This window comes from Nestor notabilis, unplaced genomic scaffold, assembly GCF_000696875.1.
Source record: "Nestor notabilis isolate BGI_N333 unplaced genomic scaffold, ASM69687v1 scaffold2771, whole genome shotgun sequence".
Lineage (NCBI taxonomy): Eukaryota > Metazoa > Chordata > Aves > Psittaciformes > Psittacidae > Nestor > Nestor notabilis.
The window spans coordinates 69,477-89,308 of NW_009914121.1; the positions used below are offsets into that span (position 1 = coordinate 69,477).

Here is a 19,832-nt window from a genome sequence, read left to right on the forward strand (position 1 = left end):
TGTCTTCTTGTTTGCACTTTTTCTTTGGAAATTTCTGTTCTCACTCTCCGAGAGATTTTGTGCTGTTTATCCAACCTGGTATTTATTTTTCCTGTTTATTCTTTCCCATTTTCTTTTATGTATGAAGCCAACAAAGACATCATGACCATTCTGATGATCTTGCAAGAAGATGGAAATAAAATAAGGATTCTCCTTTCTTCTAAGAAATGTGTTATGATGCTGCTAAGCAACTTTAAGTGATGAAGACCCATTTATCTCCTCTAACTTATAGCAGCTTTCTTCCACATTCCCAGCTAGGCTTCTGAAATGTAACCTTCATTTTAAGTTTTAACTTCAAGCATGAACAAACACAGATTTCAACAGTGTCTGTATATACAGCTCTCAGGTTATGTTTAGATTAGTATTTTTGTTCAAATCAAAAGTGCTTTTTGTAAGTCAGTCTCCTGATTGTCCCACTTACCATGCTTTGGTTGTCATTGCTGACCAGTCCTTTCAACACAGGCCCTCAAATGACTCCCTCATGTTCATCTCACTGGACAAAACTAGGTCCAGCCTGAAGTCTCCCTATCCCATACAAAGAGAGGTGACATGAGGTCCTGAAAACAGTTTTGCTCTACAGGTCTACTGTTTGTGCACCACGCTAATGTATACACAGCAGAAGAAAACTCCATTTTAGAGTCTCCATACTTTTAAAAAGAAAACTTTGATGCTGAAGACTTTCTAGTGTGAACCATTAACTAAGAGCAGTAGGAGTAGATTACATGAACTTCAAATACTCTGAGAATTATCCATTGTTATTTTAAAAAGCCTTTTAAAAAAAGTATGTGTATTTAGGGCCCCAGAGTGCACACGTTAAATGTGTAAATGCTTCATATTCTGTGCCACCTTATACTTAACTGCTAAACAGATACAGTACTGCTGAAAAAGAGTTGCAGGCTGAAAAACCAGTGAAAGCTCATTCATCTCCAATACACATTTTCAAGTTCTTGCACCCCCAAATACACTCTTCCAGCAGCTGGTTTCAGCCATGGTCTTACCCAGATGCTAGCAGGTCACTGACAGGGTTCCAGGCACAGATGAACACCTCTGATTCATGGCCCCGTAGGACTGTTGCTTTGTTAGGAGGAATTTCAACATCCCCATCAATTTCCATTGGCTTTGAATGATTATCTGTAAGGAAATACATCAGAATAAGTAGTTTGCAAGGTGCTGTTAGGTCTGCTTTAAAAATAAGCCCGCTACCCATGGCTTAAAGCTTACAGCAACATATAAACTATAAATAATATTCTGTGGTGTGTTGCTGAGCATATTAATGTATATTCTTCCCTATGATGATTCAGATTGATGATATTTCCTCAAAATGTAGAGCTTTCCAAAATATTTTGTATAAACGCATGTAGCTTTTCTTCCAAAAAATAGTTAGCTTTTACTCAATATAGGTTCTTTTTTTTAAGCTGGCTTCATTAAAAATGACTTAAAATTTATTAAAATAGCAGACTGCCAGATTTGAGAAAAGCTTTATGCTGTTCTTTAAAAAAGTAACATACAACACATACATTTTCTGACAGTGTCCTGAAAGTAGTATGTGTGCTACTAACAGATGAAGAATATACCAAGGGCCTCATTGCCTGAGCATGGCAGGGAAACAGTGAGTGATCAGCTTACCAAGGGTACCATAATATATGCAAAGGTACCAACTGAGGCATACTGCATGCATTCTGTGGTTCTTTAGACTGCAGTGCAAAGTAACTTTTTTTTTTATAAAGCTCTTTTATTTCCTTAAGGGAAAAAAGTGAATTTAGAATGATGAATTTCTCTTAGAGGCAGCAGTTCATTCCCATTTGCATCATGAACAATGTTTTCACTCCAGATTTTCATTGCTTCAGTATAACTGTTCCTCATTCAGCTAAAACTACACTTCCTGGCAGCAATGCAAGATTATTAGCCTCTGCGAACAAGACACAACCAAGGACAGGTACCACACTGAAACAGCAGACAGCAGATGTTACAGACAGAAGTGTGGCCCATTTTGCAGAAAGCGCATCCAAGAGTGGACAGCTTCCAGACTGGGGGAAAGGCAGCCTCCTGTTACCTAATCAATGCCTTGGCCAGCTGATCTCTGATTGATCAAAATGCAAGTTCTCTTTCTGGGTTAAGTCTTTTGGTTAGTCATTCTTTAATCACATATGGAGAGCCATAGGTTTGCAAGTGGAATAATTATGCTCCTTTACTGCCACATGTTTATGGCTTTTAAAATCAGCCATCTGTCCTGATACTCAAACTCTGCCGAGCTACTGCCCATCAACTGGCAGAACAGACTGTGACGTTGCACAACTGCCATCGGAAGGAACATCTCCAGATTTCCACCCTTACCGAGGCTGGTTAGGTACCCTATTAACTATGTCTGTGCCACATCTACGCCATAGATGGAATGGAGTTCACACATAATTCAATGAGTGGCATAGCACCGAGTATCAAAATTAGAAAACAACTAACAGTAGTTTCACAGCTCACATTTCTATATCTATATTTTTAACTACATTTATTATCTATGGATTTGTTGCATAAAACTGAAGATATTACAAATGCCTCCCTGTTTTAAGCATTGTCCTGGATAATTCTCTGCGTATATATAACTACTAAAATTAATACTGTCAAGATATACTAGTACTCAAGATTTAGCCTGACACTAGCAGCTGGGAACTTTGATATGATATTCTGAGCAATCAGGGCAATGAAGAGCAAAGCATTATTAAAACCCACCAGAAGATAGGAGTCTAGAACTTGCAATCCTCAATTTCTCAGCATAGCACAGAATTGCCAGGTTTAAAGCATATTTTCATGAGAAAAACAGCAGCACAGTTGAATGGCTATGCATTCATCTGTGTCCTGTTCACAGTGTGAGTAAATCAAGATCTCTCATAAGTTGTCATTGAAAAATTTAAATGAGATACTACTCTTACCACGTATGATCCTACTGTTACCTGCCTGGCTCTAAAGGTAGAGCTGCTTTTTGCACTTGAATAAAACCAAATGAAAGTCTGAAAGCAGCATTACTCCAAGGTCCCAAAGTCATGAGGTCCTATCAGAGCAAGGCCATCTGACATGCAGAAATACTTTTTGTTTGTACATGGCCAGATGGAGGAACCTAGATACACACTTCAAATGTTATTAACTGCTGTGAAAAAAACCCCACAAATTGCTGTGAAAAAGAAACCTTGATTGGCTGCTACCTGCATTAGTACATGCAAGACTGACTGGCCTTTGGGAGAAATCAAATACCTGCAGGATTATTTCTACCGTCTTCCAGTAACGACTTTGACGCTACAGCTTTGGTTGTTCAGGAGGAAAGGGAGGGGAAAATGAGGAGTCTTTCAAAAATTGCTCACAAATGTTCACATTACATGTGTTCTCTTCCTCTTTTCATCAGTAGTCAGGAACATTCATATTTAGAGTATTACTGTTAAGCACAAAACTTAAAATGCCCCATTGAACAAACAGGACGGTTCATGCTTCTGTGATAATGCTTCAGGCTCTTCTCAGACTCAGACAGACACTAGCAATATAAAATGGATACAATTATGATAACAACAAGAAACTGCAGAAACCCCTGAGCACAAAACGGCACCCTCCAAAGAGTGCCGAGTTCCTTACGCAGCACGAGCTCCTGTGAGCCCTGGTCTCATCTGAAAACTTGGCTTCCCTATGGGTGCAGCTACAGTGTATGCATGGGGAATGAGAATAAAAAGATCAGTAAGATGCATATCAAGAATAGGCTTCTTTAAAAAAATAGAAGTCTCTTCAGAGTCACTTGGTTATACCTCATGTGCACAGAGAATGCCTCTGTGGGGGCCTCTGAAAGAGAAGGCAGTTCTACTACACACGACAGTCCCTCATAGGTGAAAACCTAACGCTGCAGGACACATAGTGGAGGACTCCGCCCAAATATTAGCACAAACCAGTTTCTAAATGCCACAGGATCTTTGGTTAAACCTACACTATATACTTCAAACGTATTAAAAATCCCAAATCACTGGAAATTAGAAGTCATATTCCCCAAAACTACTAAAGTTTTCTTACAAAATATAATTCCAACACACCAATGAGTAATATTAACTCTCTATTTCCTTCAAATTAAAAAAGATATATTTTTAAGACCTTACCAGTGCTAACCCTGTCTTTTCTCAGGAAATGTGGGTTTTTTTTCACTTAAATCTTTGACAGGTCTTTCACTGAAGTTGTTTTTTATGCCTGTAGTTACAATAAAGGAACTGGGCTCAGTCTTTTTCCAGAGGTTTATTTTACTTAAACCCAAGCCAATTCTTGCAAATATAATGAAACAAACGACACTTAAAATATTTGAGTTGGAAAACAATTCAAAGCTTGGCTCCATTTCTACATGCCATTTTTTATTTTTTCTACTAATTTTTAAAGTGACTCAAAGCTGAAAACATTACTCAGGAAGCAGCAAGAGAAGGCAGCGATTTTATTTATTTAGTATTTGAATCTGCACCTCAAACTGTTGTTAGATTTTTTTCAGACTCTTCCCTTCCTTGAACCAAATCACCCTATCATATTATATTGATAACACCGCATTCAGGAAGATATCATTCTGTATTAAATACACTAATACTTTTTTTGGGAAGACTTACAGTGTCAGAGTAAATGCCAACTAGGTAACTTCCCAAAGACATCTCTTCTACCTGCTTCCCCCATCCACCTTTTTGTGACATGCTGATATATGGGTGACTTCAGGTTATGACTAAGGACCAGCACACTGTCCAAACCCATCCCAGTATATGCCAGTAGTGTGGAATCCAACAATAGTGAAAATGAAGGTCTTGGAAGTTTCTCATCTTGCATACCAGCAGTCTTTTCTACCCAGTAGGTCTCACAGCTTTCACCTTACACATATTACATCATATCTTAAACTTTTGTCCTACCCATCCTAAAACTTAAGTCATTATCAAAGCCATTGTACGTCCTACTCTAAACCTTTTGTTCTAAGCTAAGCTCTTGACAGATCTTTTGTCTTAGTCTTTCCTAGACTAAACAGACTCTCTGAACATGGTGATAAGGGAAAAGGTATGGCAGGATATAGTTTGCCCTGCATAAGCAATGAAAAGGAAGGATATGACCCCTTTGTTATTTCATTAACATAACTATATTTTTCTAACTTTACCATAAGAGAGGGAAATACAATTATAAGAGTATTAATCAGAGCCATGCAGCAAATTGCCAGCTAGATTTGTTAGTCTTTATTTCTAGTGGTTTCTGATAATTATGGAGGCAGATCTCTTGGAATCTATTTACACAGGACTGTTCAACGGTGTTGAATGCCAGTTTTGCAGTTCTGTGTGCATCTCCCATGTACAACCCTCCTCTGCAGTTGTGCTACACCACCTTGCCGATACCCTCTGAAGGCCTTAGACAGAAAGGCTATAGTCGTCCCAAGGTGAGGGAGGCACACATCACAGAGTTGGCTGTCGCTGGGTTTCTCAGCAGCTTTTTTCCAAAGTATCTATATCCTTAAATTGCTGAGCTCACCTCTTTACCCAGGATGACCAACTGGCACAAACAGCAGCTGCCAACAACACATGCCAGCTGGCCAGCTCTTCCTCAAGGACTTTCTGTCTTCCCATTTCCATTGCTCTGTTAGCCTGTCTACATGTGGGATGCTTAGCAGCCACAGTAGTGCTTTGAAATTTTCTGTCTGTTAGCATATTTCATTGGTGGACATGAACATGTATCTTACCTCCCTTAAATTTTACTGGACAACACAGTACCATGTTCTTGCATCCTGCTCCAGACAGAGCTATTGGATGACATTGTCACTCTTCCTCAACACTTTAAGAAAGCTCTGCAACTGTTGTGAAAATTCTCCTATAAATTGCTGTGAGAATTATTTTTTAATGCTAAAACGGCAGATTTGAGAAATCATTGGTTAGAGTCTGATTGTACATCTGAACTGTTTTCCAGGCTTTCCATTTATTAATACAATTGTATGTGTTTTTCTTCTGATCAGAAAGAAGTAAGTCTGAGAGGTTCTGTATTAGCGATGAACCAAAAATCAGTTTTCCACCTTAAGAATTTGGGTTTTTTTGGTTCAGACAGAGGAAGATGTTCCCCCAAAATTTTCACAAATCAGCTGAAGGAAAGTGTCAACGAATAAAATGTCCTTATTTGATACATATAAAAGTGTTTTTCTTTCTGTGTGCACCCCTTCATATATAAAATGAGTTCAATTCCAAACAAAAGGTCAGTTGGAAGTAAAATGTAAGGAATCCATAGTCTAAAACCAAATCAGTATTTTTGAATTTTGACAATTTTTTTTTTTTTACAATTACTTTCTCAAATGAAAAATGTAATTTAAATCATTGCAGTTTTACTGGGAGAAAATATCCCATCTAACTGGAATTCTCTGAAGAAAAAACCTTGTTTGAAAGCATTTTTCTCACTGACCCACAGATTAATCTATTCAGATCAAAGAGAAGATGGAGCCTGATAAAGGTATCTACACTGCAGAACAAATAAAACCTTTTACATTATTACGGTCCTGACCTGTTCCCTGTCTAAGCCAAAGAGTTGTTGGGGCTTCCTGCAAAACCTGCCATGCACGTTCCTCTAGAATTTCCTCAGAAGGCAATCAGGAATTAAGGCCTCATTTCAGAAGTTAGCCAGTGCCCTAATATAGCTTGTACACAGAAACCAGAACCATTAATCATATCTGCCCCACAGGGTTAGCATAATTGGCAAGACCTAGATACACAAGCAGGTATGTCCACTCCTTGCTTTATATGCCTGACTTTAGATGTCTAAGGTATGAGCACAGTCCCCTGCCAACACCAATAAACAAAGGTGAATTCAGAGCTCTTGAGAACTGACCGTTCCCACATGCTAAGGAAACCTCCGGAAGGTAGGACCTTCAGTTAGATACCTGCAGTGGACTGTGCGACTAAGCATGTGCTATTAAATAAAAAGGTGGGGAACCCTTTCCGCTGTGCCTTCAAGACAGGTTGTCTGCTTCCAAGCTGTCTGCTGGGAATGGTCCTTGGCACATACAACTCCCTGTCCTGTGCTTGGCAATGCTGTTCAAAACAGCACTGTGATGTAAAAAATGATTTTTACTCAACAGCCTTTCTAGAAATACCCCACCTGCCTGAAATGATTCCCCTTAGTTCTACAGCCTTGCAGACACCAACCAAGTACAAGACAAGAACATAACTGAAACTCAAAGTGCCCAGTAATGGCAAGCAGCTGCATGGGTTTGCTTACTTATTGCATGTGCCCCATTCTCCTCTCCATTCACAGTGGCTTCTCCGTTCTTTGGTGTGTTCTGCTGGGAAACAGCAGTCGTCGTTGCTCCCGCTGTTGCTGCCGTTGCTGCTGCTGCCGCCGCTGCACTGGCTTGTTGCTGAGCTAGTTTCTCTCTGAATGCTTGCTGCCGGGTCTGAACAACATCAGGCATCACTGCGTCTATCAGAGACAGGGATTCTATTGGCCTGCCATCAAATACTGTACCATCCTGCAGGGAAAACGAGCAGAAGTGAAACTGCAAGTTTAGGATCTTCACCATTGAGGTCGGCAAAGAGGCAATGATAGAAAGAAAAAAAACTAGGTTGTGTGAAGGTACTACACTTTGACCTAACTAGTAGTGCCACATTACTAAGGACTGTCTCTCTCTTACGGATCTGTGATGGTGGTATTCACGTTCCACTTAGAAATCTCTTTGGTGAATAAGTGATTTATTGGAATTTTATAAAAACTTCATGCTGTGAAAAAAAAAACAAAAAAGAAAAAAGTCTGACAACAGAAAGTTCCTCTTTGTTTTGTATTCGGAAAAAAAGAGTCAGGGCTAAAGCCACGACAAAGGCAAATAGACTTTAGCTGAACTGTTTGTCTTACTGCACTTGCAAGGACATAGGAATGGAAGCAGGTGATGAAGAATGAACCTCAGCCAAAACAAGATGTATGCACGAATTCAGTGGTTTCTCACACGGTGTTCATCAGCCCAGCACTACCAATTGTAGCTGACTGTACAGGAGTGCTTTACCACAGTTTTTCTTTTATTCCACTAGTTTTATTCACAACAGTGAATTATAGCTTTCATTTTGATTTCTGTAAATTAGGCTTCAGGTTTAAAACCCAATCGAGTTAACCTTTAAGGGCTGTTTTATAAGACTTAATAGAGACAGGTCAACAACTGCTACATCTACTTAGCTTTGCTTCACTTTCCTATTATCTCAAATAGAGGAAAAATGTTATACTAGCCTTGTAAAGTACCATTTTACTTATCTTTTGCAAACTCCTTTTAGTCCTTTGAAATAATAAAGACCCACCAGTGAAAGATTTGTGTTTGAGGAATAGTAGGTAAGTTTAGGATATGGACAGATGAAGTAGCTGGGAAACAATATAATTTTCAATACACAACAATAAGTAATGAAGAAAAATAACCGTTTGGCTGGCTAGTATGCTTCTGTTGGATGAGTCATTGAATTACCCCTTACAATTACAATGTTAAGATAACACGTTTGTTTCCTCATGGGGAAGAAAAGGGAGGAAAGAGTCATTAGAGAAGAAAAACATAAGCTCTCTTTCTCCTCAACATTTTTTATGTAAATGTCTCTACCGACATTTATTTGAATCCTGGCTCAAATCCTTGCTACACAATGGAAAAAATGTTTGCCAATGGATTTTGGTGTCTTACATTTTTAACTGTAAAACTGCTCACTGGGCTATTTCCATGACTGCCCTTCGAAACATCACAAACAATACTTAAATTTTATACACGTTAGTTTACAGTCTCACTTTATACTCACTGCTTTTAAGTAATACAGAGAAAAATATATGTAGCCCTTGTTGGCATTTGGATGCAGCAAGAATGGCATTGCTTTGCTCTAATTTAATTAACAGTATGTACTTGATGAGATTCAAACCATGATGAGAGCAACGTAGATCTTAATGGTGACAAAATACATGTTTTTAGGTTATTCTCTCAGCTGAGGCTAATCCTGAAGCTGGATGCACTGGAGGAAAACCCTACAGCTGTCATACGACCTGAAGTGATAGGTGCTGTTCATGGCTGAAAGTTTCTAACTGTGTAGCTCCAGTTTCAGGCACAGGACAAAATGTTAAGTAGCAGCAAATTGGGATGGATTCCTTGTGCTGGTTTGTTATTACAACTGCTTCAAAATGCAGCTTGGCACGAATGTCAAATGTCATTGCCCCAATTAAAAAATAACATGTACACAACTCTAAAACATGGTATCAAGTCATAAAATGAAAATAACATAGAATGTTAGTGATAAAAACAAATGAGTTTCCAAACACATTGCAAACAACACAATCTTTTCTCTATTTTATATTCCTTTGTTCTCACCCATGCTGTTAACATGCCACATTCAACTATAGAGAAAAGAAGCAATAGCTTTTTTATGCATTAATATTTATTACAGATCTCTGTCAATTATGAATATCTATGGTAAATACTTTGTAATGTAGCGCTTGCTTATCTGTCATGCTCCACTCCCTCTTGAAGCATCATGGCTTTTAGAACGGCAGGGCAAAAATGCTGGCTTTCCCCACATCACCTCTTTGTTTCCCCTGGCAGTTCAAAGAGAGCAGAGACACTCTGTGGCTCCTCATACAATCCCCACAGACAACCAGTGCCCAGGTAGGGTCAGAATTTACACACATCCATTTGCCATGTACATAAGAGGACGATGCCTGTTCTTATATGATCTGAGCCAAAGTCACTGAAATCAGACAGAATCTCTCCAGTGACCTCTGTGGATTTTTGATCAGGCTTCTCATGGCTTGCAAGCAGTGCTGCCTGCTAGCAGATGTCAGGGAGTGAAGTTTTAACCTACACTGCAGGCTTTTCCAGCCAAATTCTGCTGCGACCTTGAAAACACAAGACTGTAAACACAGATGCATTTTCTTGTTTGCGGCAATAACTGTGCACTCTGAATTTTTGACGGGGGTACTGGAAACACCATTAATATCTATTTAGGCAAAGAAGGTCTCAATGCCACAGCTAAGTGAAATACGGATGTATCTCAGAGCTTTTCAGCTCTCTGCTAGGGCAAAGTATGAGGAACAAAACTGAACCAGATGAAGAGAAACCACGGAGCGGTGGCTTGTGTCTCTGGGCTATTGGGCCACATCACTTTGCAAGCCCCAGGGTGCTGCTCAGTGGTGGTGGTGGGGGTACTTACTTCGTTGATGCTGATCTCAGCCTCCACATACTGGAGCCCCTTCTGGAGGATGGAGATGAGTGCGGCAGGTGGCACTAGTGTTCCGTTGATGTTGGACTGGCTGATGTGGCTCTCAATACCGAAGGTGAAGGCCGAGTGGGAGAAACCTGAGAGCAGGAAAAGGAAGCCATGACACGAAATCTAAACGCACCAGCCAGATACACCTCCACAGTCTAAAAATAATCCTGCTTTGAGATCTGAGAGACGCTGCCGCGTAAGCAGGAGGACGCGGGCTGGCTGCACGGAGCCAGGGAGGTTAACCAGAGCCATCCTGACCACCCTGCCACCACCCATCCCCCTCCCCTGCATGCTGCACATAGAGGGGAAGCCGTATAGAAGTGGAAATGCACGCAGAGAAAAATAACCAGAGAACTACGCTACCTGAAAACAGAACCAAACACAATAAAAAATAGGAATCACCACAAGGGCAAGTCCAGCTAAAAAACAGTAGTGCTCATTTCCCTTGCTGTATTTCAGTCTTGGTGTTTGATGAAGCTGAATACTTAAGCCCTTATCAGCACGCAAGTTGTATAAAATCATGCAATAGATGCAGCTGACACAGGGGAGCCATTCCCTTATAGCAGGGAAGAGATTTCAAACCCTCTGCTCATTTACTGCTGAGTACAACGTGACGTGCAGAGCATTGCCATTAAAATGTGAAACAAGAGGAAGGCCACTTCTGCAAGCCTATTTTCTGAAAGTGAACACTAATAGCAAAAGTAATTAATTGAGATCTGCCAAGCAGCAGACGACAAGCCAGTGTGGCAGCCCAGCCTTTAAACAGAAGTCTTTCTCTTCCCTGTTTCATTTTTGTCATTGTCTGAGACACAAGGGGCAATGAAGGTGACAGCACTGAAAAACAAAGAATGTTGGTGGACAATTTTGAAGAGAGGTGCCTTAAATGCTGTCAGAAGCTGCTCAAAACTGTTGCTGGGTATGAAGGCAAGTGCTGCAGAGCGACTGTATGTAGGGGCAGATGCGGGAGGGGGGAGGGGGAACAGGATGTAGATATAACTGCAGGAGCCCATTTATCACCACACTGTCTCCAGAGCATTAATCTAACATTAAAAGCCTTGGGGAAACCACCCATGCACTGTCTCAAACAGGAAGAGCCCTCGCAGTCTCCACCGACTAGACAAGAAAGAAAAAAAGAGAAAAAGAAAGCAGCTCTCAAATGAAAATACTTCCGTTAAATATAGCTGCGCCTCTTCCCCTTGTCAACAGGAGTTTCATTTATAGTTTTGTCCGTTAAGGGATTTCCCCCATATCACTGCAATGTCCAATTGTGTGTGGGCTGGAGGCTGGGATTTTGGGCTCGCTCCACAGTAATGCCTTCTCTCTTTCACTCAGATGGTTTTCAAGATCACTTTTGCAGCTAGATCAATTATCATCATACATAGATAGCAAAAACAAGCTGAGAAACAGAATGCCTCCCACGTTTGAAACCAAGGTATGTATTCCTCTCTGACTGTCTCCCCCTACACATTTTATTTTGCCACTGGTTTTCTCCTCTTCCTGGTAACAGCCTCTATTTTCTCCCTTCCTGACCCTAACTTCCCTTCCTCACACTCCTCCAGTTTTGGGGGACACTTTTAGGAAGTGGCAGGTCCATCTATGAGCGGAATTACATATGTTTAAACGGCATAAAAATGAAGCACAGGAAAAAACACCTGAAAAACTGCAGTATCATTCATCTAATCCCTGGTCCAATTCTTATCCTGTATTGCTCTTTATGTCCTGGTCTAGTTTACGAGCTGCTGGACCTCCTGCTGCATCCAAAATAGACTGTGAGATCTGCAAGGCAGTATTTTTCCCTTGTTATTAGTTTTGTAGGACATCTAGCACATTAGTGGGTACCGCAATGAGGAAGAAATCAAGCACTGAGCATACACAGCCTGTGTCTGAGGGATCTAGGGCTTGATCACTGAATACTGAAATCTCTATGTACATATAAATATATGGCATGCAATTAGCCAGAATGAGAAAATCAGATCCCACTTAATTTATATTTGTGTCATATAAACACATTAATTATTAATTAAAACATTAATTTATGCTTATAAATTAATGAACAACAACAGTAACAATATCTTCTTGAAAAGGAATGGACTTTAAAATGCATGACGGATAAATTAGCAAAACTTCTTAAGAATAGAGAAGAAAGGAAAAATTAAGCTGTTGTCCAAAAGCTGAAGCTGACAGCTAAAAAGCCAGCAGCAGCTAGTTTGTGACTCGGCAGCTCAGGAAATTGAAACATGTCTCCGATTTAACGGAGAGATGGATCGCACAAAAATGGCAACCAACAAACACTGATAGAAAAGTGGAAAATTATTACTGTGGATCTACAATAGACTTAATTTTAACTGTGACTTAGTACCTGCCATTACTGCATTTGGTATCTTGCAGACCTTTTAGTTGGCTGCTGGCATATATCAAGCCCCATCTTTGCTAGCAGACAGATGACTGTGGCATCTGTCTGTTGGCTACCTTCTTTGCCCAGTAGTTTGCCACATGGCCAAACATCAACACATCTCACCTCACTGCACGTGAGAGAAGGAACTTCTCAGCAAAAGACCTAGATGTGTTATTGCAATGAATCTTGTTATTTCACTGTTTCTCTTGATGCTCAGAAATTATTACCAAAGCACCTGTTAGACGAGGAAACAAATCTCCTGGCTACAGTGCCATTGAAGAACAATCTCACCCACACATCTCCAGCAGTTATGACAAACTTTCCTAAAATCTTATCTGGTAAGAGCCAAACACTGAAAATCAATGGAGCAAAACTGTTTAAGTGGGTGCTGCTGGACACTGTGTTCCTCATCCCTCTGGGAAAAATCCTCCCATGCAACCGTAATTAAAAGAAAAACAAACACAACAGAAACAAGTCAACCAGCCCACCAACTGACAGCTAATTACCTCCTGATTTCTTGTGCTGCCATAGCATTTATATAAGGCTCATGAAAGTGTACTGGTTGTGAAAGTAACACACACAGTTAAAAAAATCCTGAATGAAGCTGCACCCTTATCAGGTTTCTGATAACACTGAGGAATCACTTGAGCTTTGCTTTTATAGTTACCAGATGTCATCAGTTCTCTTCAGGGCCCTGCATGTGAGTATACTGAATTATATAGCAATGTTGCAGATCTGTAGTTGAGTCTTACAGAAAGGTGATTTCTATTAAACAAAGGCAACGTTTTTTAAATGTTAGCTTGTTACAAATGTTCACTTGGCCCTCCTTCTAAGTTCATGAAACCACACTGGGGAACATGAAGCCAAGACACGAGCATTCCCCTTCCCCCAGTGACTCTGTGCAGGCTGTGAAGGCAGTTGGGGAGCGAGAACAGAGACAGAAGGTGATCTGCAAGTGGGGATCTGAAGAAAGGATGGGGTAGGAATGACATGAAATTACAATAGATCTGAACTCAAAATGCTGTAGAAGTGAAATGAATGGAAGTTTCAAATCTGTGTCCATATGCATTATTTCTCATAAATTCTGTCATTTTGGTGACTGTCATAATCACTCTATAAATCAGTAATTTCTATTCAAATAGCACCAATAAATGAAACCTTAATGTAGTAAACCCTTGGATGATACATGCAATGAGACTAGGAGCTTTTAAGGTTAAAGACATGAACACAAAGAGACTAAGGGGAGAGGGCATGGCCACACTGAACCGGTTTTGTACCAGTAAACCAGACAGCTACTTGTGCCGTGACATGCCATGACATGCCCTAAATAACATCTCTCAGCAGATTTGAGAGAATGGCTTCCAGGTTTTTCCTACTTCAAAAAAGATGGGGAAACATAAACCATCAAACTATGTATAATCTGTAAATACGTTATCATACATGAAAAATAACCCCCAAATGAACAATGCAGATCTCGGTCTGATCACCTTAAATGGAGGTGACTTAACAATTGTGGAATAGCTGTTCTTGAAAGATTTTACAGAGCATAAATGCATACAGGAAATAATGAACATAGTAAAAAAAAAATTACTTAAATGACACTGCCTCAAACTCCAAAATTGTTATACAAGTGTTTTCGACTTGAAAACTGAGTGAAATTCTGCACTGAGAGGTACTTTTCTACATACAATATACCACCAACAGTGGTAACAGGTCCTGGTTTTGTGCTGTATCTTCTCCCACACTGAGGTGTCTGTATATACTCTCAGTGGTACATACACAGCCACTTGGGAATTCTTGCCCTAGGCAGTGCCAAAAAATGCATGCATAGGGCTGTGTTTTGCAAAATTTCACTGATAGACTTTGCTGTAACTGCAAAATGGAGATGATTGAGACTTTTTTCCCTTTGGCTGCTCCTTTTTCAGTTAAAAATGGCCTCTCCTTAAACCAAGATTTGTCATTGATCATAAAATGACTAGGTTTTATTTAATGAACATAATGCTGCTCTCTGTGTGCTTGTTTGATCTGCAGGCTATGTGGTTTTAATTGTTTGTAATATGCTTGGCTCAGAGCAGAAATGCCTGTCGAATATAGGCAGAGGAAAGGGCAATTGGCAGCCAGGCAGCTTGGGGTATACCTTGTATCTTCTCCAGAGATGTGTCTCACCTCTTCTGGGAGTGAAGGATTCTTCCTTTTAGGCACATAACTGGGGTGCTGCTGAGTATTCCCTGTGCTAGTTCATCTGGCAATCACGGATCCAGCTAACTGACATTCACTAAGTGCTCCTTTCATTTTCTGATCCCTTCAGCACTGTAAAAAGCAGCCTTGTTTAAATTGCAATCTTAAACTGTAACAGCTACGGCACCTACTGCTGCGTTTGTACAGGTGAAGGGAATGACAAAGAGGGATCTGTGAAAGCAAAGACTTCTGAAGTGTTTCAGCCCTTGCCGGTTACTCGGAGTTACCTCGGGGATGCCCTCGTCAGCAACAGTTCAGCGATCTGTTGAATATTGTGAGTGTTTTCTGTTTGTGAACTGTCTGGACTTAGCTTTGTCTGGTAAATCTAACTAGCATACTGTTCAAATAGTTTTTTAAAAAAACAGATGTGTCTAAGTTATTTGCAAATTACTCAGTTTAATTATGCATACTGTAAAAGTCTTAACTGAAACATTTGCTACCACAGAATGAAATAGAGAATAAAGAATTATGAACCTCATACTGCTTTTCACACACATCTCCAGCGCATCTTTATGATGAACAGCCACTGTCCCAACACTGAGTGCAAGTAATGACCCATTCCTACAAATCTTTGTATAACTAATGCCCAGCATGGCTCTCTGTCCTGGAAAACAGTGAGATTTCACCTGGAGGTCTGTGTCACTTCCTTTAATAAATTTTTCTATTTCTTTAACTCAAGCAGTCCAGAATGAGGTTCTGAAATCCAGGGATCTTAGGTTCAATTTCTGGAAACCATTAAATTGGAGGAGGAAGCATAAACTATCTGACAACCCATCCCTTTTCTGTAAAAAGTTAACCATCTCCTGGTGGAAATAACCAACACTTGTTATTTCATTGATATCTCTCACATTGTGTTGCATTTCTTTTTGGAAATTCCCACTACCAGGTCTTCCAATCCTCATCTCTGAAGTAACACGCTGTTGTCTTTAAAAGTATTTGGCAGGTACAGGATACAAACATGAGCAAGGTTTTAGAAATGATTAAAAAAGTTCTGGCTCAGTAGAACCAACCCGGATCTGCTATAATGGGATCCAGTGGCAATCTCAGGTTTTCTGAGGGCCTGTTTTCTTAAGGTAGTCTTGTAGCTGGCACTAGTGCTGGGACTTTGACCAATGTAAAACTCATGCACGACGGAAGGCACGTAAGAGCTGCCTACAGCTGTACAGGCTGCAGGGAAAAAAAGATGGTTGAGAGGTGGTAAAGGGGAGTCATCTTTATGACCATAAATGCATATATGGGCAAAAATACTGGGAGACTCATCAAGTAGAAGCATTCCACAGCATCATGAGTCAAAAGAAAATCACATGCAGGACGAAAAGATGTCCCCATGCGGTCCCATCAGCTGCTTTACCACATTACCAAGCCCGAGTAACTCCAAAGCTGCCAGCACAACTGTCTACCAAAGAAACCAGCTGCAACCAGTGGAAAAACATGTTCCCAAGTTTGATGTCTGGGTCTTGGAAGTACCATCTAAGCAGGAAGGCAAGAATGGAAGAGTGGCGTAGTGTGGTGGCCTGAAATGAATTAAGCAGTTCAGAAAATTTCCACTAAAAAAGAGTGAAATATGACCGTAAGCAAAATCATTTTCTCCAAATACTAATGAGGTACAAACAGCACAGTTAACACTAAACTAAGGCTATTGTAAGTTTAGATTTACCAGTGCAGAGAAGGGAGGGACACATATCACTAGGGTCATATTTGAATGCAACTTCTGGCTGCAAACCAGAAGCTAACAGTTTAACTTAGAGCAACTGTATTTTCTTAATTCTGGGCCTAACACATGCTAATCTAATTCCTGAGGTAAACAACATAATTTCTTGCCATTGCCCAAGAGAATACAACGATGTTCTTCACTGTCCTTGACTGCAGCTGCCATTTTAGAGTCTAGCATTTCCCCTTCTACGTGATGCACTCAATGACAACTGAGAATGTAACACGGATCCCTATCCTGCTTCTCCTTAGATTTCTGTCTAAATGTAATTATGCATCCACAAAGATACGGTCATAAAACCCTAGTGTACACATGCAGAGGCTTTACAAAAAGGACAGCAGTTTCTCTGAAATACATTTGGTTGCAGTCAATAAGTGTTCAGTGCCTCAAGCCACTCATAAGATTCTACAAACAGTTAAAAATAATGGTGGGCAAAAATCCTGCACCACATCTTGCTTATTATTCACAGCAGACCGAGATTCTTCTCCTAGCTGAGCTGCTTCTTTCTCGGTAATACATCCTAGAGTGCCTCTCTGGTTTTGGCAGTGTCTGCTTATTTTTGAAGACTTACCTTCGCAATTACATAAAGGGCTTAACAAGGACACACATTAGCAATTTAAAATAGAGAACTGCAGTTGAAATATATTTTTAGAAAAATCAGCTGAACAATAGGGCTTGTACATTTTTTTCAAGATTAGGATTGCTGAACGATTAAAATTATTCCCAGAACCCTGAGAAATGTGTCCTGTATTACAAGTTCTTTCACAGTCCCTGCCTTAGCTTGTGTCACTTGCAAAAATTACACTGTGCCTGGTTACCCCAAGTTTTGTAGAAGCGATTATTCTCTAATATTAAATGTTGGACCCTTTTTTCTTGGACCTGTTCACCTTCTGCCAAGAATTCAGAGTACATGTCTGCTACCCAAAATTATTTTACTATGAGCCAAAGAACATTTCTGGCAGTTTGTTTTTGGTTTTTGTTTTGGTTTTTTTTTTTGTTTTTGTTTTTTTTTTTAATTCAGGAAAATATGTTGGAAAAGATTAATACAAGTTGGAAATGATCTTCTGATGAGCAGTACTTGGCACTCACTTTTTCAGCCTTTCTGAGGGCCGCAAATTAACAAAAAGAAATACGATACAGAGAGAAAACAGAACATGGGCAATGGAAAGAGGAACTTAAAGAAATCTTTTGAAAACAAGGTCTGAAAGAATCCCCCTTTCACTCACTCTGTGTAAATTAGACTGACAATTGTGAATAAATGTCAACACAGATCTAGCAATTTAATGCAACTACAGGCAAGGTTTAAAATAACTTACAAAGGCCACGGCAGGAAAAAAAAGATAATCTTTTCCTTCTAAATTAATGAGATGCTGTTATCTTTTAGCCCTGTCTGGGCAAGCAAACATCCAAAGAGACGTGCACTGTTTTAATGATCGCATTCATAGCAGACTTCCGCAGTCATACAACCTTCACAGTTTACTTCCGTAAGCTATGTTCACCTATCAGCTGTAATCTACACCTGTAAGCGGTGGCAAGTAGGGCATCACAGCTGACACCCAGCGGGCATTCGGGAACTCCAGCACCAGGATGGTTTCTGCTGATGGCAACTACAAATGGAGTCCTAATGCTGCTATGCTCGTTAGGTGTGAGAAGGGGTGATTTGTAACTGCCTTAGCTGTACAGGCAGGAAGTCCCCAGTGTGCAGGTTATTATTAGCAAAACTTGCAAAGCTGCAAGATACAGCTTCTTTCGCTGGGCCTGGAGAATCATGAGGAAAACCAGTAAATTGCCAAATGTCTACCATTTCACTGGTTTCACTGGCAAGGCCATCTTCACATACAGGTATCTGCCTCCAACCTAACATCCTATTTTCTTAACACCTCTATAATACTGCATTTCTGCAAGCTTTAAAAACCAGGACATGAAGCGGTCAGAATCAAAATCTGCGCCAGGGAATAAATTCGCAAAGGTGTAATTGTTTATGCTTGCGTAACTTAAAAATCAGTGTGTTTGCTCAGTGTCTGAGACCCAACACTGTAGGGTGATTCTCAGGCCAAAGAAAAATTAAAATAGCCAAGTTTAGAAAAATGTGGAAAGAGACCTAGAACAAAATACGAAGTAAGCAGGGTTTTGCAAATGGCAAAAGAACAAGGTACGCAGTGTATTTTTTACCTTCACAGGAACTTAATGCTGCAGCAAGCACTGCTTTTCTTACACAGCATTTATATTGCTGCTGTTATGCAACAGGGGTAAAAGACACACAGAAAGAAGTTTACAAAAGGAAATACTGAACTACACAACAACATATCTGAAACTACCATTTATACGTATGTATACAAAGTAGGTATCTAGTCACAAAACTCTATGTCTGTCCATATAAACACACATAAAAATGGCACTCATACAGCTTATGCCATTCTTTTGAAAATATAGCCAGAACAAAATATGACAAATCCAAATAACTTCTTTAGCTGTAAAAATATGTTTTCCTCTCCACTGTGGAATTTTTATTTGGGGAAGCCAACCATCAAATACTGGTAGCACATGTTCACTGCTCTACAAAAAAAGTGCACAATGTGGTTTCGACTCGCTTATCTTTAAAGGAAGCTGTGGAAAGTATTTACCTTTAACTGACCAGCTTCCTCCTTCCCAAGATCTGTAGCTTTGATAAATTCCCTTCCCCCACCCCCCCTGGTTTTGGAACTGCAGCCTAATAAAGCTTGTTGTCATCTAATGCTGACCCTCATTTTCTTAAAATGTACTTAGCAATTGTCAGGAGAATAAATGATTAGTAGCAGAGACAGAAACCATGCATAATAATACATTCTTTGAGAAACAGATTTGTCTTTTCAGCAGTCGTCCATCCTCCAACTATGAAGTATAATTTCAAATTCAGAGTCAGTCTCACTGTTTCTGGAATCATACAGTCACTTCCTCCCTCATTTACAAGAAATACAGAAAATTGGGGAGAGATTAAAAAAAAAAAAGCAGCAGTTTATTAAAATCCCTATATACCCTTTTGATAGTAGACTATTTTTACTACATACGTATTATGCTGAGGGTTATATATATTAGGTTACACTATGTGCAATACATATAGCTACAGATGGTTTCTCGTTAGATAGGAATGTTCATTCTGTGGTGACTTTTAGGAGACACTTTGATTTAAAACAAAATGTTTTGTCAAATTTCTCAAGCATTTTTATCCAAGAAG

At 39.9% G+C, this 19,832-nt stretch overlaps 1 protein-coding gene across 1 annotated transcript in view; it reads right to left on the reverse strand.

Annotated features, from left to right (window-relative positions):
• Window positions 1-19,832, reverse strand: part of TBL1X (transducin (beta)-like 1X-linked) — an 88,399-nt gene that overhangs the window by 24,797 nt on the left and 43,770 nt on the right. The window contains exons 3-5 of the mRNA XM_010023500.1: window positions 10,218-10,363; window positions 7,276-7,525; window positions 1,038-1,170 (exon numbers count right to left, since the gene is read on the reverse strand). Coding sequence (XP_010021802.1) covers window positions 1,038-1,170; window positions 7,276-7,525; window positions 10,218-10,363 — 529 coding nt within the window. The remainder of the gene's footprint in view (window positions 1-1,037; window positions 1,171-7,275; window positions 7,526-10,217; window positions 10,364-19,832) is intronic.